The following is a 14,630-nucleotide window of genomic DNA, read 5'->3' on the forward strand; positions in this document are numbered from 1 at the left end:
AATATGTACAGATGAATGCCAAAATACAGAAAACACTTGAGTAAATGAGGGATTCAAAGTACATTGAAAGCAGGCTATTTCACACAGGTTTGGTTCCTGAGTTAATTAACATCCCATCATGCATAGGGTCATGTATAAAAATGTCCAGTTGCCCATTATTTTGGCTACCATGGCTAGAAGATCTCAGTGACTTTGAAAGAGGGGTCTCAAAGTAGCAGAAGGGGTTTATTACAGGGTGTGTGTGTTTGTGCGCACATAAAAAAATACTGTAGTATACTCTGGTATAAATACTATAGTATTCACTGTAGTGTTTTTGCAGACTTTACTGTAGTATTTACTGTTAACTATAGCGTAGAAACTGTAGTAAAGGGAAAACTTTAGTGTATACTATAGTAATTAATGTAGTGTTTTTTGCGGATTGTAATATACTGTAGTGTTTTTGCTGACATTACTGTAGTATTTACTATAGTGTTATTGCATTATAATCTTTGACAAGAAACCTTCTGGAGAACTAATAAAAGAGCACATTTAGCATAACCTGTAGGTAGGTAGGACTGGGGTCTGAACGGATAGTTCAGAGCTTCTGCTCTTTTCCATAACCTGTAAGGAACACAATATATGGTCTATACTTGGCATGTAGGTTTCTCATTTATGGGTGGCACAAATTGCGATATTGAGTAGGGGAATGGTCAGGGTATATACAAATGAAATACTGTAGTATTTACTATAGTTTACTGTAGCATTTGTGTAGTATTTACTACATTTTTTTGTTGGGATAATACTGTAGTATTTACTATAGTATTCTACAGTATACTACAACATTCTATAGTAAGTACTACACATGATCGAGGGATACTACATTGTGTAATATAATATTCTACATTTTACTATATCATTATTTTCTATAGTAAGTACTGTAGTATTCTATAGTAAACTGTAGTATATTTTCATGTGTGTGTGTCTCTCTCAATCAACAGATCTCAACCCAATTAACCCTTATGGGAGATTCTGAAACGCGACGCCTGAGACAGCGTTTTCCACCACCATCAACAAAACACCAAATTATAGAGTTCCAGACATTAGAATCTATTCCAAGGCACATTGAAGCTGTTCTGGTGGCTCGTGGTGGCCCAATGCCCTATCAAGACACTTTATGTTGGTGTTTCCTTTATTTTGGCAGTTACCTGTATATCATTTATGTTAATACAGTATGTGACCTGCAAAATCTACATAACTGTGTGTTAAAATGGGATATTATATGACTATGGCTGCAGTGTTTGAGCGGAGTTGGTACGATAAATGCGCAACTGAAAGCACAATCGTTTGGAGACGTTGGAACCTGCATATGTGGTTTTATGCTCTGTAATGAAATGTTTTCCAGATACATAATCATGTGACAGACAGGAGGTACTTGTAGAGGTCAGCTCCATTGGAAGAAGGCTGAGTATCAAATCCACTTAGTTAACTATAGAGTATGGAGTCTTCCATTGAAGAAATGTCATGCTTGGTCTGTAGACTGAAGTTATATCAAATTTACTGGTTAATTAATGGTTAATTTCCCTTAGTTTATTCTGTAAATGCTTAACAGTGCCTTTCTTGCATTTTAATATGATTATTGTTATTTTTTCTCCACTGGGCTGCATATGTAGCTACAGTGCCTAGCTACGTAGAATAACTCATACAGGTGTAAGCTCAGTTTCTGAAACTTGGATAACACACTTTTAATGGCTGCAAATCTACTACAGTACATGTTCTATATCACTTGTATTGTCATTTATTATCCAAAATAGGCCTAAAAGGGCAATTCAACCACTTTTCAACCTTATTTTCATTATCTCCAGCACAATTACAGTGTCTTCATTTATGAAAACGGCGCATTTCTAGAAAAAATACATAAAGTAAAAAAGTATGCGAACATCATAAATAAACATTTATTTAACAGTGATTCCCTAACACTATGAGACTCGCGGTGATGTGGGGAGCAAGAAAATACCCTCCCTCTGGCTAGAAACCCATTGCAGGTTTTGAAAATCACAGTTTTGTTTACTTTTAATCCTACCCTGTTTTAAGGACTTTTCTTATTATCTTTTTAACCACAGATCATAGAAACGGCCTGTTTTCACATACACTGAGGGTGTTTCTCAATATGCATATTTGCTCCACGCTCTCATGCTCTGAGTGCATTCTCCAATGCTTTCTCTTGAGTATGTTCTTGTGAGGACGAGCGTGTGGAGAATGCATAAAACATTACGTTTGAGAAGCACTCACACTTCCCCCTACTGTATTACCTCACGCTTCACTTCCCCATTCCCTGAGCCTTCATCCAGCCAGGACAATGAATCAAGAATAGACTAAACAAAAAATGACCTAAAATTAATATTATGCAAGATATATTTTAATTTTTCATGGGTAGCTAGCTAACTATTCTTCATGGCTATCTGAAAGTAGTAGCCAGCCAGATAGCCCTATTGACTTATTAATTTTTTACCTTTATTTAACTAGGCAAGTCAGTTAAGAACAAATTCTTATTTTCAATGAGGGCCTAGTGGGTTAACTGTCTGTTCAGGAGCAGAACGACAGATTTGTACCTTGTCAGCTCGGGGATTTGAACTTGCAATCTTCCGGTTACTAGCCCAACGCTCTAACCACTAGGCCACCCTGCCGCTTGTGATCTACGGTACGTAGGCAGGTAAACATTAACACAGCATGTATTTATTAACGTATCAAGATAAAATATTGTAGTCAGGCAACATATGAGATGTGAAGAGGCAACATTTCATTCCGAAGTCAGTGTATTTTCTCTCGCTTCAGCTTAAATAATGGCCGTCATTTTTTACGTGGCTGCGTCATATTTCTTTGCATACTTTCAATTCTTTCAATTGAAGCTTGCATTGATGCATGCTTCAAAATATGTACTATTATACAATGGGTGGGTCTAATCCTGGATGCTGATTGGTTAAAACCCCATTCCAGCCGGCGTCTATTCCACAAGTTACCACCGGCTAACTCTATGACTTTGAAATATCTATTTACTCTCACTGCGCAATCCACTGTCTCATCAACCCAGCCAGGCAATTTATAAACTTGATCTCTACTATAAAAAGCATCTAGACATTATCTCCCATTTCTTTTAGACTATCATTTGGTTTTCAACAGCAGAGATTTGTATAAACCGTGCAGTCTGTCTGCCCCGACATTTGCAACATTGTTTCAATATTGAAATTTATCTCCAGCTGTCCCGTAGTAATGAACATGTCGGGACCAGACAGACAGACAGATTTTCTTAGCCAGTCCAAATCATGAATCAGCTGGTATCATTTTTATGAATTTATACAAAGAAATGTCAACAGAAAACAGGACAAACTAAATGAAGTTGAAGAGCTGCTAGTTTGTAGTCTTTCTAGCTTCAGACTGAAGTGATTGTGTTAGCTGTATTGTTGGCTAGCTCCTATAATCAACAATATCCTAACGAGAGAGCACATTTTCTATGTCAGGCGAAATCGCGCATCATTAGCTCATTGTTATGGATGTATCTAAATAAATGTCACTAGAAAACAGTTTAAACAAATAACAGCAAATGCAGCAACTTTGCTGTTATTCTGGCCGTAGTTAGCCGTAGTTGGCTAGCTATCAAACAAGGGATAAGAACGTTGCCAGCCAGTACGGCAATGGAACATTTAGAACTAACTAAAGAGTTGCGTCCATGGATGCAGAACAAAAAGAATAACGACTGGGAACTCTGGCAACCGAACCAATAGATCGAACGACCAGCCGGCTTGTGTAGTAACCTTAGATTTGTGTCGGGACTATATCTCGTGGAAGAATGAAATAATATGAATTAATTTATCAAAATAATGTTTTTTATGACAATATGCCAATCATTATTTGAATATGTTGGTAACTCCTTGTATAAAAGTGATAATTCCCTTGAAGCAGGATAATTGTAAAGAATGATTTTTAAACCTTCAGACAATTGTGACATGGATTGTGTATGTGTGCCATTCAGAGGGTGAATCGGCAAGACAAAAGATTTAAGTGCCTTTGAATGGGGTATGGTAGTAAGTGCCAAGCGCACCAATTTGAGTGTGCCAAGAATTGCAATGTGGCAAGGTTTTTCACACTCAACAGTTTCCCATGTGTATCAAGAATGGTCCACCACCCAATAGACATCCAGCCAACTTGACACAACTGTGGGAAGCATTGGAGTCAACATAGGCCAGCATCCTTGGGGAACGCTTTCGACACGGTGTAGAGTCCATGCCCCTACCAATTGAGGCTGTTCTGAAGACAAAGGGGGGTGGAACTCAATATTAGGAAGGTGTTTCTAATGTTTTGTACACTCAGTGTATGTAGATACTGTTTAGGTGCTGGAGATAATGAATACGGCAGAATTGCCCTTGAAAATACATGGTGGATAATGTTAACATTCCTAATTCTTTCAAATTAATGTATTAAAGTGCACATAACAGAGGTTACAAGATCTCTGTGGAGGAGAAATACAAAATGAATTGTAATATTATACATCAATAAACTACAAACATGAAAGTATTTTTTGGTCTGGATGTCTTGAATGAAATACTGTATAACCACACCAAGTTGCACTATAAAAAGAGGCTTAGAGCTAGGATTGCAAAACTACTGGTAGTTGACTAAAGTTATTTCCGGTAATGTTAGTAATTAACAGGTAATCTATGGTAATTCTGGTAATTTACACTTGATTAACTTTAAAAAATGTATTCATATAAAGTATTAATTTGTTATATCTGTGTCCATATTGTCCATGGGTTTCTAGATGATAGACCATAAGGTTAATGAGGAATCAAATCAAATGCATTTTTATTTGTCACATGCGCCAAATACAGAAAGTGTAATACTTTACTGTGAAATGCTCATTTACCATCCCCTTCCCAACAATGCAGATAAAAAGTAAGACAATGAACAAATAGATAACTCTGCATCTCTTCCAACTATTTACTTTTTCACAGTTTGGCGTGACATTGACATTGACATAGTTAAATAAATAAAAGTGTGAACAAAACATAAAGGATATTTCATGTTGAAACTCTCATATTAAACACCAATGGTAATCACTAAGTTGATGAGTTGTATTTAGGATAATGTTTACAGTTTTGTCATTCTATTTTTGATTTTGAAATCATCTTATTTTAGTAGAAGAATCTCAATTACATTTCTTTGATTCCTCGCTTCTTCTCTCCTCGCCTCCTTCTCAAAACCCATTGGATTAGAAGGTCAAATGTGGGTGATGGAGGGTGATTCTCCTATATACACCAATCAATATACACGCTCATCTTTGATACTACCGCCTATGCCCTACTATGCTAAAATGTCTGTGTAAAAGGAAGCTCCTCTACGTCTGGTTCATGTTGCTTTCAAAAACCAAGTGGGAAGGTGGTAATTGCCAGTTGTGAAGTCATAAATACCAGTTGGATGCATTCATGAGCTATGAACTTGTTGAGAAACGCTGACTGGCTAAAAAACAAGCTGTGTCATCCATGAACTAAAAGTACAGCTATCATGCTTGTAAACAAACTAGGTAGGTGACGTCAAAGGTCAGCATGTGGAAGACGTCGGAGCTCAGGGATCATAAATAAGTTTTCCACTAGTAAATACGAGTTTGAGGGGGGTTCAAATACATTTTTCCCAATCATATGTGGTAAGTAACACCTTCCTACTTTGTTATAAATGCAGCACGACTCCTAACTTGAAGTCCTCAAAGAGCTGCGTTCAGCACAAAAAAACTAGTGGAATGTTCAACGGAAACAGAATTGTACTGAACGACCAGTTGAAAAACAGGGAGGGGTTGGTTTGTGGGTTCAAAATACACTGCTGCCCTTTAAATACGTCACTCATTGCTTCAAGCCACACCCACCTGCCGATTGTTTTATTATTATTTTATTTAACTTAACACCTGCCGAACATGCTATTATTGAGGTAATTTCCTTAGTAGGTGAAGTCAGTATGTGTGAGAAGTTGGAGCTCAGGGATGATAGAAGAGTTTCCCCACTAGTAATTACGAGTTGGAGGGGTGTTCAGTGGATTAGTGATGGGCATTCAGGCTCTTTTCAGTGACCCGGGTCGTTCGGCTCAGCTCACCAAAAGGAGCCGGGTCTTTTGGCTCCCAAACGGCTCTATTTTTTCAAGTCAAACAGTTTGCGATAGTTTGACTATGATTGGTGTTAAAACAATTCTAATTAAATTATTAAAATCATACTCTACCTTTACCACAATGTATTTAAAAATGCATGGGTTTGTTATGAAAAAGAATGCTATTAACATTTGCATTTATAGTATCTTTTTAATGTATATAAAAAGTGCATATAAATCTAACCATTCAAAATGAATACAATCTGAACAGCATAATAGAATATTGCACCATATCAAAGAAAAAATAAATAACAATTTGCAAAACTGCAACAGCCCACAAATTTAAATAAATGTAAAAAATGGAGGATGCTATTACACATGTGCATTTGAAGTATAACTTTTGTAACGTATATAAACAAAGTGCATTTAAATGTAACAATTCAAAACAAATACAATCTGAACAACATAATAATATAATTTTGCACCATATCAAAGTAAAATAAATAACAATGTGCAAAACTGCAGCATTCCACTTAAAACATTAAACTGGTCTCTCTTTTCTCTCTCTTCTTTATTGCCATGTTATAACCAGCAGCACACATCAATGTTGACCATATTTTGCTTTTATGAGAAATTTGCATTCAGAAATGCAAGCTGCCTCACTTTAGAGGGGCTAATGCGGTTCCTTCTCTCAGTAATTATTTGTCCCGTTTTCGAGAAGACCCTCTCAGAGGAAACGGATGTGGCCACTATGCAGTCTCCCTGTCATGGTTTTAGTAAACTGTGGGTAGACAGAGGCCTTGTTCTTCCACCAGCTCAGATCTGCAGATCTTTCAGAACGAATGTGTGCGCTTGAGCATTTCGGCCTATATTATTTTATTACTTTTTTCGTTCTTTGAAGTAGTTAATTCTATTCATTTAAATATTTTGATTATTCATATCTTAATTTTATTTATTTATTTATAAATAGATTCGGCTCTTCTGATATGCATGCTGGCTCCCAACGTTTACCTGCAAGAGCCGGCTCTTAGAGCCGACTTGTTCGCGAACGACCCATCACTACAGTGGATGTTTTTCCAGTTGAATGTGGTAAATATCATCTTCCCACTTGTTTATGAATGTAGCATAATCTCACCCAGGGAGGAAGACAAAAACACACAAAAAACAATCCTCCGAAAAAGTTTTGATGGATTTTCATCCACCCCACTGAACTGCAAACAACTGATTGTGTGAAAAATAGAAAGGTCACAAACCGGATGTTAGGGAACACAATTGGCATCAGGTGAGATGATATCAAATTAGCTAGCCAGTTATCGCACATTCTCGTTTGTAATGTCGGACTGGGAGGAGGAAAACGATGTACCTACGCCTGCTACCACAGCACCACCCACAGATTGGAGCTCTTCGTGGAAAGGTGGTGCGAAGGAAAATGTGTGTTTTGGGATGGGAAATGCAGGTGGTTTCAGAGCGCCAAGAGAGAGAGGGGATCCCAACGGTTCGCATTGTCAAAATAGGAGGGACAGCTATGGTGGCAACAACCGCGTGTTCTCCAGAAGTGGAGATATTTATGCCTGTGGGCGCAGAGGCCGTGGCGCAGACGGGTCGACTTCAGCTCCGCCCGTCACCTTCACGGTGGAAAATACCTCAATTGGAAGGGTTATAGGTAGGTCAACAACAAAAACATTCCTCACAACAAAGCTGCTATGCAAATACTAGTTAGTTGTTAGCGATAGCTAGTTAGTAAAGTTAGCTTGGTAAGTCTTGCATGTGCACTAGTTCATGTTACGCTTCATTCAACAGGTCGCGGTGGAGCTAAAATACGTGAACTTGAAGAAACCAGTGGTGCACGAATCAAGGCAAGTAGCCAACTAGTAACTAGCTAGCCAATAGTAGAAAGTCGCAATGTATAGGTATAATGTAGCCAACTTTAGCTAGCTCGTTATCTAACAAAAATTGAGGCAAAGTGACTGACACCAACATGATCAAATTGTAATGTTATTTGTCACATGCCCCTGAATACAACAGGTGTAGAACCCTTACGGCGAAATGCTTACATAGAAGCCATTAACCAACAACGCAGTAAAATAGAGTTAAGAAAATATTTTATAAATGGACTAAAGTAAAAAATAATAATCGAATAAATCTAAAAGTAACACTAACATGTACATAACAATAACGAGGCTACAGTGCCTTGCGAAAGTATTCGGCCCCCTTGAACTTTGCGACCTTTTGCCACATTTCAGGCTTCAAACATAAAGATATAAAACTGTATTTTTTTTGTGAAGAATCAACAACAAGTGGGACACAATCATGAAGTGGAATGACATTTATTGGATATTTCAAACTTTTTTAACAAATCAAAAACTGAAATTGGGCGTGCAAAATTATTCAGCCCCCTTAAGTTAATACTTTGTAGCACCACCTTTTGCTGCGATTACAGCTCTAAGTCGCTTGGGGTATGTCTATCATTTTTACACATCGAGAGACTGAAATATTTCCCATTCCTCCTTGCAAAACAGCTCGAGCTCAGTGAGGTTGGATGGAGAGCATTTGTGAACAGCAGTTTTCAGTTCTTTCCACAGATTCTCGATTGGATTCAGGTCTGGACTTTGACTTGGCCATTCTAACACCTGGATATGTTTATTTTTGAACCATTCCATTGTAGATTTTGCTTTATGTTATGGATCATTGTCTTGTTGGAAGACAAATCTCCATCCCAGTCTCAGGTCTTTTGCAGACGATCAGGTTTTCTTCCAGAATGGTCCTGTATTTGGCTCCATCCATCTTCCCATCAATTTTAACCATCTTCCCTGTCCCTGCTGAAGAAAAGCAGGCCCAAACCATGATGCTGCCACCACCATGTTTGACAGTGGGGATGGTGTGTTCAGGGTGATGAGCTGTGTTGCTTTTATGCCAAACATAACGTTTTGCATTGTTACCAAAAAGTTCAATTTTGGTTTCATCTGACCAGAGCACCTTCTTCCACATGTTTGGTGTGTCTCCCAGGTGGCTTGTGGCAAACTTTAAACAACACTTTTTATGGATATCTTTAAGAAATGGCTTTCTTCTTGCCACTCTTCCATAAAGGCCAGATTTGTGCAATATACGACTGATTGTTGTCCTATGGACAGAGTCTCCCACCTCAGCTGTAGATCTCTGCAGTTCATCCAGAGTGATCATGGGCCTCTTGGCTGCATCTCTGATCAGTCTTCTCCTTGTATGAGCTGAAAGTTTAGAGGGAAGGCCAGGTCTTGGTAGATTTGCAGTGGTCTGATACTCCTTCCATTTCAATATTATCGCTTGCACAGTGCTCCTTGGGATGTTTAAAGCTTGGGAAATCTTTTTGTATCCAAATCCGGCTTTAAACTTCTTCACAACAGTATCTCAGACCTGCCTGGTGTGTTCCTTGTTCTTCATGATGCTCTCTGCGCTTTTAACGGACCTCTGAGACTATCACAGTGCAGGTGCATTTATACGGAGACTTGATTACACACAGGTGGATTGTATTTATCATCATTAGTCATTTAGGTCAACATTGGATCGTTCAGAGATCCTCACTGAACTTCTGGAGAGAGTTTGCTGCACTGAAAGTAAAGGGGCTGAATAATTTTGCACGCCCAATTTTTCAGTTTTTGATTTGTTAAAAAAGTTTGAAATATCCAATAAATGTCGTTCCACTTCATGATTGTGTCCCACTTGTTGTTGATTCTTCACAAAAAATACAGTTTTATATCTTTATGTTTGAAGCCTGAAATGTGGCAAAAGGTTGCAAAGTTCAAGGGGGCCGAATACTTTCGCAAGGCACTGTATATACAGGGGGTACCGAGTCAATGTGCGGGGTACAGTTGTTAGGTCTGAAATGTCAAGTAGTGATGCTAACTAGCTCTTTTGGAAAGAATGTGGTTGTTTGCGTTTTCTGGCTATCAAACCTAACCCCATGAAAGTTATTACTGCATTAGCATCGAATAGCCCACGCGATATGCCACCTTTCAGGCAAGTTAGGAACCAATTTACACAGGCAGTTAGGAACGCAAAGGTTAACTTTTTCAATCAGAAATTTGCATCCTGTAGCACTAACTCCAAAAAGTTCTGGGACACTGTAAAGTCCATGGAGAATAAGAGCACCTCCTCCCAGCTGCCCACTTCACTGAGGCTAGGAAACACTGTCCCTACATATAAATCCATGATAATTGAGAATTTCAATAAGCATTTTTCTACGGCTGGCCATGCTTTCCACCTGGCTACCCCTACCCCGGTCAACAGCCCTGTACCCACCTTTATTTAATCTTTATTTAACTAGGCAAGTCCGTTAAGAAGGCATTCTTATTTTCAATGACAGCCTAGGAAGGGTGGGTTAACTGCCTCGTTCAGGGGCAGAACAAAATATTTTTACCTTGTCAGCTCGGGGGATTCAATCTTGCAAACTTACAGTTAACTAGTCCAATGCTCTAACCACCTGATTACATTGCACTCCACAAGGAGACTGCCTTTTATGCGAATGCAGTAAGCCAAGGTAAGTTGCTAGCTTGCATTAAACTTATCTTATTTAAAAACAATCAATCAATCATAATCACTAGTTAACTACACATGATTGATGATATGACTAGTTTATCTAGCGTGTCCTGCGTTGCATATAATCGATGCGGTGCGTATCGTTGCTCCAATGTGTACCTAACCATAAACATCAATGCCTTTCTTAAAATTAATACACAGAAGTATATATTTTTAAAACCTGCATATTTAGCTAAAAATAAATCCAGGTTAGCAGGCAATATTAACCAGGTGAAATTGTCACTTCTCTTGTGTTCATTGCACGCAGAGTCAGTGTATATGAAACAGTTTGGGCCGCCTAATTTGCCAGAATTTTACATAATTATGACATAACATTGACGGTTGTGCAATGTAGCAGGAATATTTGGACTTATGGATGCCACCCGTTAGATAAAATACGGAACGGTTCCGTATTTCACTGAGAATAAACATCTTGTTTTCGAGATGATCGTTTCCGGATTCGGCCATATTAATGACCTAAGGCTCGTATTTCTTATCATGTTATAACTAAGTCTATGATTTGATAGAGCAGTCTGACTGAGCGACGGTAGACACCAGCAGGCTCGTAAGAATTCATTCAAACAGCACTTTAGTGCGTTTTCCAGCAGCTGTTTATGACTTCAAGCCTATCAACTCCCGAGATTAGGCTGGTGTAACCGATGTGAAATGGCTAGCTAGTTAGCGGGGTGCGCGCTAATAGCGTTTCAAACATCACTCGCTCTGAGACTTGGAGTGGGGGTTTTCCCTTGCTCTGCATGGGTAACGCTGCTTCGAGAGTGGCTGTTGTGTTGCTGGTTCGAGCCCAGGTAGGAGCGAGGAGAGGGACAGAAGCTATACTGTTACACTGGCAATACTAAAGTGCCTATAAGAACATCCAATAGTCAAGGGTTAATGAAATACAAGTGGTATAGAGAGAGAGAGATTCCTATAATAACTACAACCTAAAACATCTTACCTGGGAATATTGAAGACTCATTTTGAATGGAACCACCAGCTTTCATATGTTCTCATGTTCTGAGCAAGGAACTTAAACGTTAGCTTTCTTACATTGCACATATTGCACTTTTACTTCTCCAACACTTTGTTTTTGCATTATTTAAACCAAATTGAACACGTTTCATTATTTATTTGAGGCTAAACTGATTTTATTGATGTATTATATTAAGTTAAAATAAGTGTTCATTCAATATTGTTGTAATTGTCATCAAAAATACATTTTTAAAAATCGGCAGATTAATCGGTATTGGCTTTTTTCCCCGGGTCAACCAATAATTGGTATCGGCGTTGAAAAATCATAATCGGTCGACCTGTAATCATAACCGCCATCGATAAGAGACAATACTGTGCAGCTGTATTCATCAACCTGGCCAAGGCTTTCGACTCTGTCAACCACCACATTCTTATCGGCAAACTCAACAGCCTTGGTTTCTCAAATGACTGCCTCGCCTGGTTCACCAACTACTTCTCAGATAGAGTTCAGTGAATCAAATTGGAGGGCCTGTTGTCCGGACCTCTGGCAGTCTCTATGGCAGACTAAATGCATGCTCTTTAACCGATCGTTGCCCACACCTGCCCGCCCATCCAGCATCACTACTTTGGACGGCTCTGACTTAGAATATGTGGACAACTACGAATACCTAGGTGTCTGGTTAGACTGTAAACTCTCCTTCCAGACTCACATTAAGCATCTCCAACCCAAAATGAAATCCGGAATCGGCTTCCTATAACGCAACAAAGCCTCCTTCACTCATGCTGCCAAACACACCCTCATAAAACTGACTATCCTACCGATCCTTGACTTCGGCGATGTCATTTACAAAATAGCCTCCCAACACTCTACTCAACAAATTGGATGCAGTCTATCACAGTGCCATCCGTTTTGTCACTAAAGCCCCATATACTACCCACCAATGCTACCTGTATGCTCTCGTTGGCTGACTCGCGCTTCATATTCGTCGCCAAACCCACTGGTTCCAGGTCATCTATAAGTCTTTACTAGGTAAAGCCCCGCCTTATCTCAGCTCACTTGTCACCATAGCAGCACCCACCCGTAGCACGCGCTCCAGCAGGTATATCTCACTGGTCACCCCCAAAGCCAATTCCTCCTTTGGCCGCCTTTCCTTCTACTTCTCTGCTGCCAATGACTGGATCAAACTGCAAAAATCGCTGAAGCTGGAGACTCATCTCCCTCTAACTTTAAGCACCAGCTGTCAGAGCAGCTCACAGATCACTGCAACTGTACATAGCCCATCTGTAATAAGCCCATCCAACTACCTCATCCCCTATACTGTTGTTTATTTAGCTCTTTTGCACTCCAATATCTCTACTTGCACACTCATCTTCTGCACATCTATCACTGCAGTGTTTAATTGCTATATTGTCATTATTTCGCCACTATGGCCTTACCTCCCTTATCCTACCTCATTTGCACACACTGTATATAGACTTTTTTCTATTGTATTATTGACTGCATGTTTGTTTATCCCATGTGTAACTCTGTATGTGTCGCACTGCTTTGCTTTATCTTGACCAGGTCGCAGTTGTAAATGAGAACTTGTTCTCAACTCGCCTACCTGATTAAATAAAGGCAAAATAAAAAATTACTGAAACTCTGTTACCTTGATGAATGAACAATGTTAGTTAAAAGCTGTGAACAACAGTGCGTCAGTAGCTAATAGCTAGCTCGTATAATAACGTTAGCTAGTAACTAGTTCATATGTAATATGAATGCATTTACCTGACAACTCAATTGGAAATGCTAATTATATATCAATGTTTGCTTTTCCTAATGGGTTTGCATTTTTTGCAACAAAATTGAAATGTAAAAAAATATATAGCATTTTAATAATTGAGTATGCATAATGCCTGCCAATTTGACAAATGTCATGGTACTGTCCATTACAACACTGACACATTTAAAAAAAAAAAACTAAATGTAAATGCTTAAATGACATCATTTCTCATGTTTTACATTTCTTCATGACATGAATTGTGACAAAAAGAACATGAATTCTCAATTATAATCATTTTCCATACTCTATTATTTAACTGTAATTCAAATGATTAATGAAATTAAATTAACCAATTGCAATGCTTAATTTGGCTTTTTTATTTCCCAATTGCTCCTTTGTGTTAATTTTTTCGATGTGTTAGACCTGACAATCAAACAGTGGGTGGAGTTTTGGTAAGCAGAAGAGGTTGCCTGGTCATGCTAGTTATGCTCAGACAAATACCGGCGCTCTTAATTTCGTAAACTATTTCTGGATCAGAGGAAGCGGTGAAGCTGTACTATATACTGGATAACTCGGATAATCTTTGCTATGCTGGCTTGGACAGCCGGTGAGCAAGGAGTTCGCATGGGGAGACAGACTGGGCATGGTGCTTGCTACTAGCAACGATGTCTAGTATATGTAGTTAGCAATCTAGGTTAGATACAGCGCCATTGGAAAGTATTCAGACCCCTTGACTTTTTCCACATTTTGTTGCGTTACAGCCTTATTCTAAAATTATTGTTTTTTTTTAAAGCCTCAGCAATCTACACACATAATGACAAAGCAAAACAGATTTTTAGAAATGTTTGCAAATGTATAAAAAAATATATATATATTTTTTTACATAAGTATTCAGACCCTTCTACAACTTGATTTGGAGTCCACCTGTGATAAATTAACTTGATTGGAAATGATTTGGAAAGGCACACACCTGTCTATATAAGGTCCCGCAGTTGACGGTGCATGTGCGAGCAAAAATGAGGTCGAAGGAATTGTCAGTGGCGTGCCAAGACAGAATTGTGTCGAGGGCACAGATCTGGGGAAGGGTACCAAAAACATTCGGCAGCATTGAAGTTCCCCAAGAACAGTGGCATCCGTCATTCTTAAATGGAAGAAGTTTGGAACCACCAAGACTCATCCTAGAGCTTGCTTCCCGGCCAAACTAAGCATTCTGGGGAGAAGGGCCTTGGTCAGGGAGGTGAC

General features: G+C 38.9%; 2 protein-coding genes across 3 annotated transcripts in view; both read left to right on the forward strand.

The window, feature by feature from the left end:
* Positions 1-4,548, forward strand: part of kcnq5a (potassium voltage-gated channel subfamily Q member 5a) — a 113,890-nt gene extending 109,342 nt beyond the window's left edge. For both annotated transcript variants that reach the window (XM_090239610.1, XM_090239619.1), the window contains one exon: positions 978-4,548. In XM_090239610.1, coding sequence (XP_090095736.1) covers positions 978-1,012 — 35 coding nt within the window. In that variant the 3' untranslated portion in view covers positions 1,013-4,548. The remainder of the gene's footprint in view (positions 1-977) is intronic.
* A 2,586-nt stretch (positions 4,549-7,134) lies between these two features.
* Positions 7,135-14,630, forward strand: part of ddx43 (DEAD-box helicase 43) — a 31,870-nt gene continuing 24,374 nt past the window's right edge. Inside the window, exons 1-2 of the mRNA XM_021610639.3 lie at positions 7,135-7,768; positions 7,906-7,961. Coding sequence (XP_021466314.1) covers positions 7,438-7,768; positions 7,906-7,961 — 387 coding nt within the window. The 5' untranslated portion in view covers positions 7,135-7,437. The remainder of the gene's footprint in view (positions 7,769-7,905; positions 7,962-14,630) is intronic.

Source organism: Oncorhynchus mykiss, chromosome 1, assembly GCF_057628025.1.
Source record: "Oncorhynchus mykiss isolate SJ-2025 chromosome 1, ASM5762802v1, whole genome shotgun sequence".
Taxonomy (NCBI): Eukaryota; Metazoa; Chordata; class Actinopteri; order Salmoniformes; family Salmonidae; genus Oncorhynchus; species Oncorhynchus mykiss.